General features: G+C 40.2%; 1 protein-coding gene across 1 annotated transcript; it reads right to left on the reverse strand.

The window, feature by feature from the left end:
* Nucleotides 1–2,112: 2,112 nt before the first annotated feature.
* On the reverse strand, nt 2,113–15,940 carry ACAA2 (acetyl-CoA acyltransferase 2; the record flags this gene model as incomplete). The annotated part of the gene is made up of 9 exons (XM_009572456.1): nt 2,113–2,752; nt 3,669–3,823; nt 4,460–4,530; nt 6,791–6,920; nt 7,896–8,071; nt 10,495–10,642; nt 12,091–12,207; nt 13,625–13,753; nt 15,774–15,940. Coding segments are annotated over 9 exons (1,178 nt in total), but the record flags the coding sequence as incomplete, so codon positions are not given.
* Nucleotides 15,941–20,033: the final 4,093 nt, after the last annotated feature.

Below are 20,033 nucleotides of genomic sequence, written 5' to 3' on the forward strand. Positions count from 1 at the left end.
TCTATGATTCTATGATTCTATGAAATCAGGAACTACAGAAGAGGAATGCAGCATATTCCCCCCCAAACCCAGAGCATCCATGCACCTCGCAATAAGAAGTGACAAGAAGGGCTTGTCACTGACAACTCACTTGATGACCGGTATCCGACACAGAGCAATTGCCAATGGTCTCAACCATTTAATTCAACGGTTTAATTGACACAAAGGACCCCTTTTGGCAGCAGTCTAACAAAGCAGCCACATTTCAAATGGGCAACAGAGAGCAGAAGCACGTGTTTGGACAATCCACACATAACTCACCCTAACTAGAACACCTAGGTTGGTTTTAAACCTAAAGAAGGGATTGCATTCTCCCTAACCAAACTGAACTTGTCCTTTTAGAGGGAGTGTTTAGACCACCAGGCACTGCAACCTGAGACCACAGACAGGCAAAAAGAAAGAAATTAAATTTACTCCCAAAACAAGAGCATTTTCCCTTACTGCCCCTGAAAGCAAACACTGAACTTTAAGACCTGGAAGTTGTGGAAGAAGTTGTATGTGTTAGAAGTGCAATACGGTAAGTCCCAGTAACTTCAGGGGAAAGGATTTCACTGTTTCACTTTAGTGTGACAAAGCCCCTCATCAGAGGCTCTTACAGGAAATGAACAGGGTAAAAATGAAATTATATGGGAATAAGCAGTTGGCTCACACAGCAAAGAAAGGTTACTAGCAGGATGTACAATCATCTGTGCTGATAACATCTTCATAAGATATCTGGAAAATGAGGTGGACATCATGATGCATTTTGCAGAAAATACACAATTATTCAGGATGACCAAATTCAATTCTCGCAGCTAGAATTACTCATGGATTTCAAAAAACTGAGTGATAAAAGGGGGAAACGAAACATTATGTGCAAAATAAAGTGCATGAAGGGGATTATTCTTTATTGTACATACACAGTGATGAGCTCTGAAAGAACTGCTACTACACAGGGATGAGATCTTGGAAAAACTGCGGCCAGTTCTCTGAAAATAAGAGTTCGGTGATTACCCACAGTCACAAAGGAAGAGGGAATTAGTTATTGGTGATTATGGAAGGAACTAAGAATAGAAAACATCCTGCTTTATAAAATCCACGTGGCAACTGTATCTTGAACAGAAAAACCCCAGAAACCCTAACTTACTAAGATACAGTAGAAAGAAGAAAACTGCTACTGTGTTAGATGAACATCTGGTTCGCTGCCTTATGGCAGCTGGGTTTTTCTGAATCCATATAAACAGTGCTAAATATTTCTACAGTCATTAAAGACACTGCATGCATAAAAATCCCAGGAATGGTAATCAGCATACTTCAACTGTTACCCACCAGTTGTAACAATACTTGCCCTGACCTGAATTTCTTGCTAGGCTAGGCAGTCAGGTTTTGAATAACCTCCCATCTTGCACAATCGTCACAGGTCATGCCAGTGGAGTGGCAAGAAGGAGTTGTAGATAAGCAATATTTTGACAGTGGACAGAGGATGAGAAACAGTAAAGGCTGAAGTCTTTGCTACTTTTTTAGTCTACGTAGCACAGTACAGGCTATGGAGAAGTGCGTGCTGCCTCTGACATGGGTCCAATTAACCGAGTATCTAATGTTGACATCTACATCAGAGCAAGCTGCAAGTTGCTCTTGACAGTAGAGCGAGCGTAGAGGACTTCAGTGAGTACAGTCAATGAAGATCTCGTTTTATCCAAATATCATGTACACTATGTCAAATGATTCATAACTTCAAATCCACTGTCTGTGCGAGGAAAGACAACTTGCTCAGGTGTGCACTTCTCAAATTAGCTAAGAACAGCCCCACATTAAGCGACCCAAGAGATACAGATGATACTACCAGAGGAAGTTAAGAAATGAGTTGCTGTATGTATGCGGTTACCACGCAGCAACACAGTTAGATGCAACTACCCCCCTTCTGGCAGATTTGCTAGACTTCTTTGGAAAGTACCTAGTAAACACCAGTTACTTCTCGGCCAGGAAAAACAGTCTCTCCAAAAACAAACACTGACTTACCAAAAGTAACAATTCTCACAGTGATTTACTTTTAAAATAAACAAACAAACAAACGAACACCAAGCCCTTTTTTCTGTTATATTTATTGTTCTTTTGGGAGGCACAAGGGAAATTTCAGCTTTCGCTCATTTTCTTTTCCCTTGCAAAACAGCAGGGTACAGGTTATAGCCATTGATCTGCAATCAGTATATACTTCAGAAGGTCTCCAATTAAATTTTCACATTTCCTGATGATATAAGAGGCACATGTGCCAGACAGCAGCAGTAGCTGAAATAAGAATAGTTTAAGCAATACTTGCTTAAAAAGCTGCACTGACTGCTATTTTAAGGCAGGTTTGGTGAAAGTTTGACAGGAAATGAAAAGAATTTTGCCTACAGAAATATATTAACTTTGATTCAAAAGAGGCTTTTAGAAAATACTTCATCAGTGTGAAATTATATTGATATTACACTTCCTTTAGTTAGAAAGGCATCAATGAATCTTTTTGTTCAGAATTCAGACTTCTCAGCTATTCCTTTACCTTGCAGGAATGGCACAAAACGAAGGCAGGTAGTGATGCTTATTGTCATAAAAGGCAGAAGTTTCTCAGGGAATTAGTAATTCAGGCAACACTGCAGTCTCCATAATCTCTCAGGCTGTGTTCTCAATGATAAGAGCAATACCTTGTCCACCGCCAATGCAAGCTGACCCAACCGCATATTTCCCGCCACGCCGCCTGTACGGAAAAAGTAACAGTGAAAATTATTTACATATATGAAACCACAGTACTGTTGTCCTGATTTTATGAAATGAAACTAGCTATCAACTAGGTACTACTAAAGATGACGTTTTAGAATGCGTATGTTCTTCTTTTTCTAGAAAAATATCATGAAGCCTCAACTGATGTTGAAATATTTCTGTAGAAAAACAAGGAGTTGCAGGTCTGAGTCTTTCACCATCTAAAAGGTGGTAGTTATATTGTTTTTAGGAATACAAAATGGCAAGGAATGACATTATGGGATACTTGTGGTTTCAACACATAATAAAAATGGCACAAGTAAAATATAATTTTATTGCCAAGGTAGTTTTTAAAGCTAGGTTTTCTACAGCCACACTTCAAGAAACAGTTTTCTGCAAGGTGCAAATTAACTGAGGCTTTATGGTTGAACACTAATATAATGTTGCAAGTACAAGCAAAAAGATACAGTGATCTCTGTCCTGAGGGGGAGAAAAAAAAAAAAAGGAAAATTCAGAATGAAATGGTGCTAAGCATATCAAGCAAGCCAAAAGAGTCAAAATTTCTGAAAATGGACTAAAGGAGAAAGAAGGTGATGACAAAGCCTTTTAAAAGGACCCTGTTAAGAAAAGGCTCAAAGGCCATTTCAATAAAGGAAACCTTCCCACTGACTACTGAGGGTTTGGATCAGATCTAGAGGAAGCAAAAAATCCTGTAATGACAACAGAATGGAATAAGAGGCAAGCTGCAGGACCTGGACTACAGCACAAAGGTAAGAAATTTGTACAGAAAGCGATACACTTCAGTGTGGAGAATTTTAAGTCAGCAGACTGGAAGATTTTAGTCACGCAGTATCCATACTAAAAATCTTTTGCAGCATTGAATTCACAAAAGCAGCTACTGGCGATGTACATACCTTAACTCATGAACCAGATGAGCTGTGATCCGTGATCCTGAAGCACCCAAAGGATGACCTACAGCGATGGCACCTCCGTTGACATTGGATTTTTCAGGGTCAAGGCCCAAAACTTTTTCGACAGCTAGATACTGAGGTGCAAATGCCTCATTCACCTAAAACATCAGAGAAACAATACAATTGTTCATGTCTGAATTTCCAGACAAGCTTTCAGCAGCATGTGTGCACACAAGATTAAATCAGGTGCGCTTCTTCTCCAGGTCATTTTAATTGAGAAAAATATTAAACATTGTGTTTATAAAAGTGTACTCAGACAACATACAAATTGTCACGCCAACCCAATGTAAATTCAAATCCTTCTGGCACATGTGATATAAAGCAAGTACGTAGTATATTTTATGAAAAAAAAAGGAGAGGTATATTCTGATCCAATGTGTTCATGAAGAGCCTATTCTCGGACAAAAAATGGCCTTGTTCACAAATGGAGACATGTGAGTAACTTAGAACATTAACAGTCGAGCCACAGAGTAAAACCTCATGTCACATGAAGATTTTTTTTCCCATGGAATGCTATCATGCCATTTTCAATCTCAACGTGCCTGAGATTTTTGTAATGACCGTGCAACTGTGTGGTAGAAACTAAATGGATAGAGGGCAGGCGGGCGAGCTAAGACAGGTGGGCTCCAGACATGCAGAACACCTACCTTGTGATGACAGGCCACACGTACGAGTGGAATGTTTCTGCTAAAAAGATCAGGAGTAACCTCACTGTTCATGTTAGAACTCCTTACCTCTACCAAATCCATGTCCTTCAGGGTCAATCCTGCTTTCTTCAGAACCTCGGTAATTGCAGGTACAGGGCCTATTTGGAAATTGTATGCAGTTAGTTAAATAAAAAATAAATAAATAAAGGCTTATAAACATGTTATACATAGAAGAGCTTCATAAAGCCTCATCAGATCCCCTCCCATGAGCCTCTGTGCAGCCAATGAATTCTGGCTATGCCACTCACCTGCTTTATTAGGTGGTAAGAGAACTCATAAATCTCAAAACTGTCTGGCAGCCTTCTCAACACACTGCCAGGGAAAGTTAGGAGTGTCACTGCTGCTGCACAGCTATGTTGGTAAACACACGCATAGCTTTCAAGTCAAGAGAAGTGACAGTCCCCAGCCAAATAAAATAACATCATGACAGTTTTGAGGCACCTTCCTTCCTAGTACTCTTGGTTCAGCCTATTCTTTCCTCACAACTTGCAGCCTCCAGGTATACAAAACAGAAAAAGGCAGGCTGTTCTAGAGTTTGCTGGTCATGTGTTTGCTTATGGGTATTGTTGTTTTAATATAAATAGAAAATCTTCTAGTTAAAAAACCTAACAATAAAATGTTCCCTTGGACACAGGTCCCAGCCAACTGAAGACAGTAAGATTTTTTTTGAGAATATTATGGTAGAGTTTGGCAATAAAACTGTTCTCTGGAAGAAAGCTGACATCTACGACCTAGTATAATCCACTAACGGAGATTAATCTCAAAGCACAGCTACCTAAGGAAAGAGACACTCGAAGAGAATTTGAAAGGGCTAATTAGATACGTGCTTGTAGGACAAAAATATTGAGATGTTAGATGGCAGATGATCATTAGACAAAAAAAAAAAATAATCCTAAAAGGTTAACAATCCTAAATGCTATCTCACTACCAAAAAATGGTGTTGCAAACTCATAGCTCAAAGAATAAAACCCATAAAAATAAGTAAATTACCGAAGAGACAGAAAAATTAAAAGAAGGGCCCAGTTCAAAGCTCAGTGGATGATTAGAAAGCCTCAGGCAGCTTAATACTAGACTCTAAATGCATCTCATTATGGACGGATTTTAGTATGCCCGTTACGCGTGAGAGTAATGGGAGGGTCTCATGTGGATAATACAAAGACCATTAATGACAGCCCAGCCAAGCAGACTTTTTTCTCCTCTCTCTCTCTCTTTCTCTCTCTTTTTTAAAATAATGAATCCTCTCACTAGACATTGTGAGGCAGGACTCCCTATCACTATCAGTATGTGAAAGGGCAGTTACTCAGTCTGAGCTCCTGTTCTCAGATCTGTTGCTGTCATGTCGATGAATCTCATCTGGTCTTTTTGAGTTGCTGGGGACAAGCTGTGGTGTTAAGGAGTTAGGATACTAACTGTTTCTCCATATGATTTATGAAGTTTTTAAACAAGCTAAAAGAGTTGCCTGACCTAGAAAGAATGGGCTAGTTTAGAAAGCACAATGACAGCATGAAGTCTAGCGAAAGAAACCCTCCCTCTACATTTGCTTTGAAGGTTGTGTTAGTCAGATAGTCTGATCAAGAAAAGAAATCTGACAATGCTTCATTTGCATTTCTACTGACACATGGAACCAGTCAACAATTACCTCCCTGAACAAAATGGCAGAAAGGAAAAGCGATGCTGGGATACAATGCTGTCTACAAACTAAACAGAAGGGAAAAATCCTGGGGTGTCTGGATTGGCTTTGAGGGTTTGTTTGCGTTAACAGCTCCTTGATTAGGAAGCATAAAATATGGGACTAACAAAAAAAAAGAGAAGTAGTTGGTTTGCCAAAATAATACCTGAACAGATGTGTATCCTGGAATCCAATCTTAGCTTGAGCAGCTGAGTAACTGGGTACACCTAGCCAATACTCCTTCAGCAAGAGGTGAGGAGGATAACTCATAGTTACACATTTAATAATGGGATTTAAAGCTTACAGGAAACTGAAGTGAATTTCAGGAGAAAACTGAAATTTTCTTTAAAAAAATTGAGAGAGTACCTATTTTCTTGACTTACTAACAGCGAGAGTAAAAAAGGAGAAAAAAAAGATGCCTGGGGGACTATAGTTCAGTGCTAATGCTATAGGTCAGGCACCGCACACACCCGTTCAGCCAAACTGAGGAGTCAGTCAGTCCCTCTGCGTAAGAGGGATGGGCTGATGCAGTGGAATGGACAGTCCCTCTGTAGTTAGCCACACAAATCTCTTCAGAGCTACCAGGCTCAGCACACGGCAGCCTCCCTTTCTTTCCTTTAGAATGCCCAACACAAGAAAACTCTAATGCTGCTTGATGCTATAAAATAATGTGCTTTATTGCAACTTACCAATGCCCATTATGGAAGGGTCACAGCCAGCTGAGTGATAGGCTACCACTCTTGCCAGAGGAGTAAGACTGTGCTTTTTAAGTGCTGATTCACTGGCAATGATGACTGCACCAGCTCCATCACACACCCCCTTGCAGTAAGACAGAAAAGCCTTCTTAGTGGAGAAAATACAAACAAACAAAAACCCCACACACTTAAACTAAATATGCCCCTCAAAAAAAGCTTGAATCCAAGACACTATTATTAACATTTAACAGACAATTGTATTCGTGTTTATTCAAAACAACAAACCGCAATCTTTCACTATTCTGTGGACTGTGAAAGAAAGTTAAATGTAGATGTTTAATCAATTTCAGTGTTTTAGAAAAGTAAAATACGTTTTTGCCACTTTAAGTCTCCCTTACACTGGAAACATTCTGTAGACTTGCAAGGACACTACTAATATTGGATAACGTATGTACTATTAATTATAAAAGATACTTTACAGACACCCATACTTACTGTGGCTATGACGTATTTTAGGCAGGAATTCAGATTATATGATCACAGTGGTCCTTCTGGCCCAAAGAACACTAATCAATTGATAAAGATAATGACTGTAAGAGGAACAGTCCGTAATGACATGCTGCTAAGCACCCAGTCTACTCTGGGTAAGAGCAAAATGTGGTTTGGACTACAGAGGATACTAACTGTGGTACAAAGATGAGCAGCAGCAGCATGCCCACTAATATAATGGATGATTTGTAAAGCAAATGCTCAGTAATCGTTGCCCTCAAAAGAAAGCAGAATGGCTAATTCTACACAGCCACTGCAGATATCAACTGCGTAATTCGAGGCTGTTGAGGAAGTGTCAACACCCCACTAAAAGAACAGTGACAATCCACAGAACCGTATTTTAGGACATAGGAGCAGACTGAAGGATCTCCTGCCATCCTGGGGCTGGAACAGTCCACCAGGCATATTCAACTGCAGAATTAGAAATCATTTTCGTCAGGAGACACCGCTGACAGCCAAAGGTTGCTCAGTGAGACATAAATACAGTGACAATAAATTCGGAGAACCTTAGAGGTGACACTTTCACAACCCAAGGCTTTGACGTACTCACTGAAGCATTCCCAGCAGTCACCGTTCCATCCTTTTTAAAGATAGATGGGAGTTTTGCCAATTGTTCCAGAGTGGTCTGGGGTTTTGGGTGCTCGTCCTTTTGCATACTTTCTTTCCCCTTTTTCGTTTTCACTTCAATTGGTGCCATCTCAGCATTAAAGTAACCAGCATCATGAGCTGCAACCACAAAAAGGAAAATAAAAGGACTCTGATAAAAATATCAAGATGATTGTGCAGCATGACCAATAATCCTATTTTCATGTGCACACAACTTTTGCTCTATTTTAACCAAGAGTTCAGGGACAGTACTGTTTATGCTTTTTTTTGTTTAAATAGGCTGGTTGGTGTTTTATTGTTTGTTTGTTTGTTTAGAAACTGGGCAAAAACTCTATAAATACATTCTTAAACTTCTCCAAAGAAAGTCTCAAATATTAAAGTGTTATTTCAGCTTTAAATAACTGAACTCTTCTTTTTTTTTTTTTTCAAGCACTACATTTATTTTTGGTACACCTCCCCCTGTATTGTTGCTTTATTCTACAGCTCTGTCACTTATCAGAGGGCCAAGAAGCTGTAAATCTCACTGAGAGAGGAATGTGAAAAAAATCCTGAGCCACATTTTCTCTGTTGATAACAATAGCATAAGCTATTGTTTATCAATTACAATCCTGTTCAAGCTGCCCCTCCACAGCATCTCAAGTCAAGTTACGATCTTAGAATGGGATTCAGCTGCCTAAACAACCTGAGACAATTCAAGGCATTGTAGGTATCTAAGATGCCCATAAGAGCATCTGGCCACATCACCGAAGATGACATTAGATGCCAATATTCAGGCAACTAAACGCTACCTTTTGTGTCCACAATGTTGATCTGAACATACAGATTTAAAAACAAAACAACTCCTGTGTCCCAAAAGTGAACCAAGACTCCCAGCCACTTCAAATTATTCCACAAATGCAACTCTAAGGGATTTAAAACTATGTCGTGGTTTAACCTGGCAGACAGCCAAACCCCATGCAGCCGCTCACTCACTCCCCCTCCCCGGTGGGGCGGGGGGAGAATCGGAAGGCTGAGAGTGAGAAAAACTCGTGGGTTGAGATAAAGATAGTTTAATAGAACAGAAAAGAGAAAATAATAATAATGATGATGATAGAATATACAAAATGAGGGATGTACAATGCAATTGCTCACCACCCGCGCTGACCGATAACCAAGTAGCGATCGGTACTTCCTGGATCACGCCTACCATTCATATACTGAGCATGACGTCACATGGTATGGAATACCCCATTGGCCAGCTGGGCTGGCTGTCCTGATTATGTTCCCCCCCATCTTGTGTACCTAGCTCAGTCAGTAGGCATGGGAGCTGTCCTTGGACTAGGAGGGTACTTAGCAACAACTGAAAACATCAGTGTGTTATCAACATTCTTCTCATACTAAGTCCAAAACACAGCACTAAGAAGAAATTTAACCCTATCCCAGCCGAAACCAGGACAAACTAAGACACTGAAATTGCCATATCTAATGGTTTTCAGCTACCTCTGAACTTTCTCAATAAATTCTACAAAATCTTTTTCTTTCCTATTAGCCACAGAACTCTCTCTTTTTTGTGGAATAAGATGAACTGGTCATAACAAGCAGAAATAAGAACAGCAAGGCAAAAACCTAGGAAACAAGAAAGAAGCAAAAGCCTTTTCAGGGGCACAGTTTTTAGCAAAGGTTCCAGGAATGGCAGGAGTTAGCTAACAAGACCAGCAGGGAACGAAACACATGACAGAAAAGTTACAAAAAGCACTGCTATACCCATCGAAAAAAAAATACAAAATCTTCCTTCAAGAGTAGCAGCTGTTAAAAAGATCATCGGAATCTAAAAGTATGCTTAGATCTTTGCTTCTTATGTTTACCTTTGGGTTGCAATGTATGTTGAAGCCCCAGGACGACCGCTACACGTACTGGCTTTTGGCCTACCATCCTGTTCACACTATCAATCAATTTCACAGTAACCCAATGCCTCTGAATTATGGCTTTGGCCATGTAAACCACCCAGAGAACAGTTTAAACGCAGGTCCTGAACAAATATCCCCTCTTCAGATTTCATCTGCTCTAACTGTGCAAGGGTTGTAGAATAGCATATGATTTGCAAAAGGAGGAAAAAGGATTTAGATCAATTATAGCACATGCTGGCACACAAGAAGGATGTGAGTCGCTGTGGGAGAGGACTGTTCTGCAGTGAAGTGGAAAGAACGGAGAGGAGTCAGGCATGCCTGGGACAATGCCGCTTTGCTGCAGGGAAGACAAGGTCAAGGCATCCCACCAAAGGGGCACCAACAAGCTACGTTCATGAACATGAATCCTGTTCAGGCAGGAGGTGACATGCGACAGGCCAACACCTGACTCAGTATTTTCAAAGTCAACCCCCCCAGGCGTGGGCTACTTGTATCACGGGGCAAACAAAGCATGAATTACAGTATCGGCAAATCAAAAGACAAATTACACCAAGATGCACGAGTTACACAAACTTAAAAATACTTTGAATCAATGCTAAAAGCTGACTAGGTTTGAAACTAGTATCATATAACACTTCCATTCCTAAATTTACTAACCAGCTTTGCATCTCTGTTGCGTTTTGAATGCGTATCTGTCACAGTCCTCTCGCGTGATGTTGTATTTTGCAGCCAGATTTTCAGCTGTAACTGCCATAGGTATTTTAACATGAGTATCCGTTAGACCTTCCCACAGTGTGTCTTCCAACTGCATGGAACATTACGAAAAGAAAATTATAAAGCACAGCAATATTAACATTTATTATTGACAGTTTCTAACTATTCAGCAGCCTCTTGGAAACTAATGTCTCTGTAAAATTAACTCAGGTTACCTACAGATATTTTATTTAAATTAGAATAATCACACCGCAAAACAGTATGCAAGTTCTTGTGTTATTTTAGTTAATCTACGTTGTGCTGTAGTGTGGTTCCTTCCACTCATACGTGGCCCTGAGAGGCTTGGGAAAAGCCTATGATTCTCAGCATTTCAGCGTATTTCACTGCTGCATGAATTATTTATTAGAAACCCAAGGAAAAACACACCTGTCTTTCTTCTTTCTGGTTACCAAGAAGGAAAGGTGAGGAACTGTGAAAAGGCACAGCAGCCTACTGATTCTTTGGCTCTTTCTCTGCTATCAGGTAAAATCACCTTACTTGAGTCAAAGGTTTCTGTGGGTAAAACATCTCAGGTGAGAAAATACCCAAGTCTAACTTCACTTAACCTGATAAAGGCAAGCCCAGTCAGTTCAGATGGGTTTTGTCATCTCTCTGTCACCAGTAAAGTTCTGCAAGATAAATCACTCATTCGCCTGCAACTGTATAATTCAATTATCTTCACGAAAAGAACCCAGTGGCACCTATGGAGACTCAGTGTTATCAGCAACCTTGTGAAGGTGTTCTCTGCAGGAACTGAGGGTTAGCCACAGTGCCACACAAGACTGACAGAACAGAGTCAAGCATACTTCATATTCATCACCTTCATAATGGAAAAACAGTGTAGAAAAAACAAAGGGCTGAAACACTAAAATATCCTAATTTAGCATTTTGATGTTGGTTAGGACCCACTGAAAAAATGGTAATTATCAGAGCAGAACTGGATCCTGCTGCAAATTTCCCACAGTATTCACTAAGGATATATCTTCAGAAGAAAATGTAAAAATAATTTCTCTGTCAATGGATTTAATTTCAATTTACCATTTTTAAAATTGAGAGATGCTTACAACTTGGAGGTATACATGTTCTTTACCAGTCTATTTACCCATTGCTAGCCTTGCTAGCTTTACCTAAACTGTGTATGCCTCTATTTCACAGCCTCTGACATCAGAAAATTTTTTATATTATATACAGTACTTTGATGGGATGTATCAAGTGAACTAAGTTTTATGTTGAGTTTATTGATACGTTCAACATGGAACAGGAGTTCAAATGCAGTTTTGGAAGAGTCAGAAAACTGGCATGCTTAACAAAATTGCCTGAACCTACTGTTTTGGTAATGTCTGAATGCTGGATAAATGCTTTGAACAACTAAATCCAGATCTAATCGCCAATAATTTCATTTGCAAGGATATAGTGTCTATAGGCCCAATACTTTACATTGCTCTGTAAACATCACTTCATACACAGGGGGGAAAAAAAAAGTAAAAAAAAGTACTAGACCTTGAGTTCTGCTCCTAATCTGGTTCCAAATCGAATGTTTCGAACTGCATAAGGAGCCTGGCTCATATTTTCAGCTCCAGCACACAGAACAACTTCTGAGTCATTAAGGCAAATTTCCTGTTAACAGAAAAACAAAACAGATCTAGGATTTAGTTTGCTATTTTTGTACGAGAATAACAACTGTTTAAAAAAAAGACCTCCTCACCTACAAAGTCACACACAGAGAATGAATTCATGCTTAGCCATGTGTATATTTATGAAGGGTTTACCCTTCTATGAAGATTGGGGTCTGTTTCTTTCATTACTTGTTCCTTCTTCTTCCTTTCAGCAAGGAATGATTATATCAATGAGGGAGGAAGAGAATATGGGTGCACACGTATGACAGGACTGATGAACAAAGCCATTACACATCTGCATGCTTGTGTGGTTAGGTTCTGTCCTGGTTTTGGCTGGGATCTCAGACGAAACCAGGACAGGTTCACAGATGGGGGGTTTTTTTGAGCTGCCAGTCTTCTCAAAAGGAACAGAAATTAAACCTCAAAGCCTGAAACTAGATCTTATAGTTCTAAAAAAAATGGGACATCATTTTAGAAAACATTAGCCAGGTAAGCTGCCAAAAGAAACCCCCAAAACGCACTAACTCATCATTGGCAAAGCACACAGAACCTAAAAGCCCTAGTTCCTAAATGCACCATCAGACCACTCAAAAATTCTGCTTCCTTAAAATGATTGACTCAGTTGGACAGTTAAGGTTATTTGTGTACTGGAATGGAAGCAGATGAAATCATCTTGGTATGCATTTGAGATGACGAGTTAATAATTACTATGACTGATTTGTAGTGATACGTGCTGAGATGCTTCCTATAGTTACCAAAAACTTGGTGTACATTTAAGCAGCTCAGAATAGAATCTGCAGCTTTGTTGTGTGCCAGAGAAATACAGAAACATTAGCTGCATTGATGAAATGCCATCTTTGGAAAAGACCTAACAACCATAGTTCGGATATAAGTGGTCAAATTCTCCAATAGATTTTTTCAGTGTAGACCAACGTGTGTATAGCCTTTGCCGAAAGCACTAGAAAAAACAGTCAGATGGATGTTATTGTAAACATGTAACCTTAACTCTACATTGTCTTCCACATTTTTTCCTCAGAGGATCAGACCTAAAATAATTCTCTAGCCAATGGGAACTTTTTTAAAAAAATAAAACAACTATGTGGTTGCTCAAATATTCGTAAACTATTGCACAGCTGAGCTCTATTTCACTGCCTAACAAACACTTGTTGCATTCCTTCTATTGAACTCAGAATAGCTGCAGTGATGATTTTTAAAACCAACCACAAAACATGGCACTGTGGAGGCTGAACTCCTGCACAAAACCACGCAGGACAATAGGAAGTCTCTACCAGTGGTACCTAAAAATCCGCATTAAGACTCATCCCGAACACAAAGTACATGTTTCTACACCTGTCTCTTCTCTCATGTTAACAGTCCGACAAAGGTTACAACTAATGCAGAAAAAAAGAGCTTTGTACCTGACATCCACTGGCAATGGATTGGAAACCAGAGCCACAAAGTCTGTTGACAGTGAGGGCTGGAACTGGGACGGGAACTCCCACACGTAAACCAACATGTCTTGCAATATAAATCGCATCTGCGGCACTCTGCAGACAGAACAAATAGGAGGTTTTGTTACACTCTAATTTCTCTGGAAAGTAAAAGTCTTGATGAAAAGTCAGAATGGCGCAATTGCGTCACTGATAGAAGATAGTGTATGTTCAACAGAAATCCTACTAGTCATAAGGAGCACTTTGATTTACTTCAAAAAGACACCATCCTACCAGACCAAAAAGGGACTATGTCTTAACATGCATTTTAAAGAAACTGTGTGTCGTAAAAGCTAGACATCAGGCCAAAAATGGTACTGCAGATGTTAAGACTGAAGTCAGCAACTTAGTAGGCTTATGTTTTCCTTTATTTTCGAAACAGCATACACACAACAGACTGACATAAGACCAGATCCCGACTGGCGAGCCGCAATTATTTCAAGGTAAATTAAAATTGCTCAGACTAATAGGGGAAGGCCCCCAAAAACCAGACAGCGTGGAAAATGCAGAGATGACATTGCTGCTTCATATCCACTTGGTGAAATTTCATAACTGTGATGTTTTAATTGGACCCTGGCCTGTTCTAACAATGAAATCTCATTCCTCCAAAGCTTTCCAAAGACGGTTCTATCACATTTCTATTTGAAAAGCAAAGTACCGCACGCAGAGCAGTTTGCTTCAGAACCCACTCCTTTAATAAACCAGGCTCCAACATGAGATGAAACAAAAATGATTAGGCTTCTGCATTTCAACTACTGAGTCAGCAGATGATGGCGAGCACAGTACAGAATAAAAAATTACAACAGCACTGCTATAGGTTTGTAACGGAACTTTTCCGGAGAGAACACTTATGCTCTTGGGGATCATGCCCTAAGCTAATATGTATTATAAAGACAAAGTTCTGTGCACAATGCTACTTGCCAATGCAAGTTTGGAAAAAAAAAATTAATCAAGCCACTTCTGCTGAAGAAGGGAAGTTTAAAATGGTCATACATTCATAGTTATTTAAACTTATTCATATAATACTTAAAAGGAATCCAGGACTAAATAAAAGAAAATCTATTGGGATGGGGAAGTATGATGCAAAGGAAGAGAAATGTAATTTCAACATGAAAAGACTTTTTTTTTTATTAGGCGAATGCTATTTTTTATGTGAAAGCATTACAAAAGATTTGGATGCAGCAATTTTTTTTTTTCTAGGCCACAAACAGTTCTTACAAAACATAAAAAGTTGAGATGGTAGCTGTAGGAGACAGAATAATCAAAAGATACTCTTTTGGCTGAAAATCCTTAAGAAGGAATACTGCGCAGTTGTTCACTTATCATGAATGTTCTCAGGTATTTGTTTCTTCTGCACCCTTGAAACACTCAGTGCAAAATAAGACTGCCTACCCTTAATAACAGTGAAGTCAGAATACAAAACAAAACAAAACCAGAAATGCTCTTTGCTCTCTTGCCTAAAACAAAGACCCTAATCTAGATACGTGGATAACTGCAGTTTTGCAATGCTGCTGCCCTGCATACAATAGCATCTACACCACAAGCTCTTTGGAAAAGATACGATTGTCCAAATGTCTCTGCCAATCAAGGCATCTATCCCTTCAGCTCAAAGTAAACTCATATTCACTCAAAAAAATTCTATTTAGAAAACTCAAGGGAAATGGGCTCATATCAGTTACAGTCTCCAGAAAGAAAGAGATTTATACAATTCAGTGAAAACTCACTGATCATTGAGTTCCACAGCTTAAGTCACTAAAATAGGAAAAATGTACCAGGGATTAGCAACCAACCATTTTAATGAATCCACATTTTTTACAAGATCAGCTTGCCCTAGTTTAAACTACCTTTGGTACTAAAAAAAGAAAGCTAAGCCTTGCTCCCAATAATATCACAAATCATGCAGGGTATGTCCCTTAAACATGAACAGGAAACACTACACTATAAAGGCTACTTACCCATTTCATTTCCACCCCTTTGGTTTATTTTTGGCTGCAAAGCAGAGGTAACTATCTATAGGACCACACCAAAGGAGACGACTGAAATAATCACTGACCAGCAAATTTTCCATGCTACCAACCTGCATGACGCTGCCGACAATGACGCTGTCAATGATCTCAGGAGAGACCTTGCCAGCAGCCAACGCAGCTCGAGCAGCGTGTTCTGTCAGATCGGTGGCTGTGAAGTCCTTCAGCAAACCTCCATAGGTCCCGAAAGGAGTTCGCTTCGCTGCGACAATGAATACACCTGCAACAGAAGTGAGAATTATCCAGATGTGCAGAGTCTAACAAACAGAAAACCACCAAGTCAGCCTCAACTGGATAACATCCTAACTTCACAAGAGGCTTTGTAAATAAATATAGACAATGTGAAGCCACGCAGTTCAAGATAAATAAACTACAGGATATAGCAACACTTTAGACTGGGAAGGTACATAGAATTAATGGTCAGAAAGAAAAGCTGGGAAGATTCCAGAAATACGTCCTTTCCACAAAGAGGTTTGAAAAAAACAGCTAGTTTGGATACCGGGCAGACTGCTGCAGCACATCAGACAGTAGTGCTAAAAGCATGAAAGTAACATCCATGAAATCCCCCAGTGGACACCTGTGAAATAATCAGACGAGGAACAGTTCTTTTAAGAAACAAAGAGGCCATTCCCTCATCCTAGAAAAATCAGCTGATTTTTGGCTTATATTCTGAAACAGTTCAGAAAGAACAACAACAAAAAAAGATAAAGCAAAACAAAAAAACCTTTTTATTTGCATTTTAACTTTGATTCCTTTAACTTAAGAGGAAAAAACATTCCCTAATCAAAAACTTCATGATATTTCCAGAACTATATAGGTCATCTAAACTGCATCAGCATCAGTCTGCCAATCTCTGAGAAGAAAATCCAGTTTTCAACAGACAGGAGAGCGTGTGCAAGCGCATGTGTACAAATGCATGGGCCAGAAGTAGTCGATATGAACTTCAGCTTGGGAGAAGCTGCCTCTGAACCAAACCCAACCTCTACTGACCGCGTGTCCCAGCGGCGCTCTGCTTCTGCGTGCAGAAACAAGCGGGAGGCAGCCTGTGAACTTTCCCCCAGTTGAACAACCGAGCTCGCACACCCCTTTTCTACAGCTGCCATGAAGCACCCACAGTTATTTTAAGTAACGCTAGAAGGATATATACAGATGTAAGAATGAAGGCAAATGAAAACGCCTGTTCGTTAAGCTGCTCATGAACACTGTTTTCAGGCCTTCTGCTACAGGCCGTGTGATCCATCCTCTTTGGCTGGTTTGTCAGAGGGAGGGTGCTCCTCTGTCTCTCATGTATTTGGATCCCAGACTACGTGATTTACAGAAAAGGACTTTCCAAACTGGTGAAGGTCAAGCTTGCTCCACTGACAAGGACTTGAATACAACGTTGGGATCTGAAACAGGCAATGAATATGCTCAGAAGATCATCTGGGAAATACCCTGAAGTAGACTAAGCAAGAATTGCAGCTTCAAGGACAGGGGTGAATGCTAAAACCAACGTGGCTTTCAAAGCCATGAAGATCGCAAAACAGAGTAACATCTTTCTCGGGTACTCAGAAGACCCTAGAAGTCTTTGCTAAGCACACTACTGCTGCTCCCTTAAAACGTAGTGCTGACATGGTAACTATTCAAAAACTGTGAGAAGCAGAATTTATTCTCTCAAAGGAATAAATAGCTGCTAACTATTAAACATCCAAAAAGCCCACTCTTCAGGTTTTTAAGTGTAGAGGGAACACCACAGTCACTACAAATATATATCTCAAGAGGCCTCTGTAGATTCCGAGGTCTGAAAAGTACCAAAGCTGGTACTGCGGGGAAGGTCCTATACCCAGGCTTGGAAGAAATGCTCGGAACTGACCCCTTGTATACACACAGCATATGCTATATTCATCATTGTTTTTCACTCTTCATTTAATCATCATTCAATTGATACCAGCAAGTAATTAAATTTAATCCAAAACAATTCTTAATCCATTGACTGAAAATTTTTTACTTTGGCTATACATATTTTTTCGAAAAAAGCTGAAAACTACTAACAGACACAACATGTGAACCCCTACAAGTTTTTTTAACAAAGGTGAGGATGCTTTAACTGATTCATGTTTATGGAAAATGGGTGTGTTCAACACAGGCACTTCAGGAGTAGTTCCTGGACTTTCTAACTATTCAGGTGACAGATTTAAATTTACACCAGTAGTTTTCATTTAACTATCCAAAATTAAAAATAATTTATTGAATGTGAAGTTTGAGTCTTCATTAAATGTTAACAATGCTTGTAAAAAAAAGACCCTTAGCTCTTTTAAGGGTGATCTCATGTTCCTAAGCTTACCTTCCCTGCAGCAAAGCAGGCCTTGACACTCACCTTGCCACCATTCCTCCTGCCCACTGATTCCTGTCCCTCCGTCTCCTCCAAAACTGTGCCAGCACAGCTGGTTGCAAGGCTTTGCTGCAGACCAGCTCAGGGACCAAGCTAAAAGAACTTGTTCTCCTCCCTTTTGGCCAGGTTGTTGGTTATCCACATTATTTGCTGAATCAACACTGTATTGCCTTACAAACAAACAGTCCAGGAGTGAGGATGGAACTTTGCCCTTAAACCTTCCTTTCACAATAATTACAACATCTCTTTCGCAGAGGCTGCTCACTGCTGCCCACTTCTTCACACCAGCACCGCGGGGCCAAAGCGTAAACCAGAGCAGATCACACCACTGCGGTAGCTGAAGACTAACCCAGAGTCGGCGAAAAATGAGGGGCTAATTTTCATTTGGATCCGTCCTGTGAGTGAGTTCACCTTCTGGCTGCTCAATAAAACAGTAATTCCAGACTAAGAGAGAAGGCTGGACTGAACCAGGTTGGGAAGAAGAAGCAGCACAACCTGTGTTGAGTTATGCTGAATTAAACTGACCACAGAGCCATTCCCCTAAGGGTGTATTACTCCAGAGCCTGCCTAACTTTGCTTGACTGGAGAGACGTCTACAAACGCTACTCTCTCCACAAAACTTCAGGAAGGGCAACAAGGGGTGGCTGAAGTTCTGACTGAGAAAGGACTCCATGGCCTTTGTCAGCTCTTCCTAAGTCCCCATTAATGTTCTACATTACCATGACAAGACTTCCAGAACCTCTGCAATTTTCCAAGGTGATAAACACTGGATGTTTAACTTTTGGGGCTAGAAAGCAAAGGTCACTTTGAATCCTTATCAAACACTCAATTCAAGACACCTTTTAATCTAGTTTTGTTATCCACTTGCTGCCAAATGGGGATCTGCTATTATAGGTCTGAAACATTCTCTAACCCTCCAACATTTCTCAAATGCGCTTGGTATGAAAGTGTTTCTTTGTCAGATCCTATTTTGAAGGCCTAAAAAACAATCATTAACCTCAAAAAAAAAATTAAAGAGCAAGAACAGTGTATGCAAAATATTGTTGCAAGAGATGAGAGAAGATTCTTAAACAGACACAGAAAACAAACATCAAACAAGTATGGGCAAAGCTGCTCTCTGTATTATCCAGTTCAGTAGAGCAATACAGAATTACTGCAACACTGACTAGACAGGCTTTCAGCACTGAAACCTCAAACCATAACTTACACATATGTTGTTATTTAGACACAGTCTGTCAAGTAGCAAAGTACGGTCAAACAGATAAAAAGCCCTATTTCAATAAATTTCAATTTTGTTTTTAAACAAGATCAGGTATTAAAGGGCATATTTATCTCATTTTAAGAGACACAAAATTTAAACCATGTAAAGGATAAAGTACTTCTTTACACAAAACGCTTTTAGGAACTGTTGGCACTTACAAACAGAGTTTATCCTGCACTGTTACTGCTAACACAGGCAGGGGCTGGACGTGACAAAAGAAACTTTCAGTCACTGACACTTCAAGTGTCACTTGTAGTCACTGCACACAGACGTGGCCCGTTATGGGACATATATACACACCCTTTGCTATAGGTTTGTCTGTACCATAACTGGTTTAAGCACCGCAGAAAGTCAAACACGGTACATTCTGGTGTGCAAAGAGTTGGCAAACCAGTGCTCGAAACAGAGAGGCTTGCGACCGACACTGCGTACCCCTTCTCCGCCCTCTGCACCCAACGCAGTTCAGTGTTTTTTGAAAGGTCGCGTTTATTTCCAGCTGTTTATCGCACGGATGCTGACACAGCACGGACAAGACAGCGGGGACGAAAATCCCCCCGGAGGGACAGGAACGGCTTCAGAGGCTCCATTTTGGATTTTCTGACGGACAACGCGAGCTGCCGCCGGGTTACGGGCCCCTACAACAGGGCGGCCCTTTCGGCCAGGGCAGGGCCTGCCCCGGCG

Source organism: Fulmarus glacialis, unplaced genomic scaffold, assembly GCF_000690835.1.
Source record: "Fulmarus glacialis isolate BGI_N327 unplaced genomic scaffold, ASM69083v1 scaffold45280, whole genome shotgun sequence".
NCBI lineage: Eukaryota > Metazoa > Chordata > Aves > Procellariiformes > Procellariidae > Fulmarus > Fulmarus glacialis.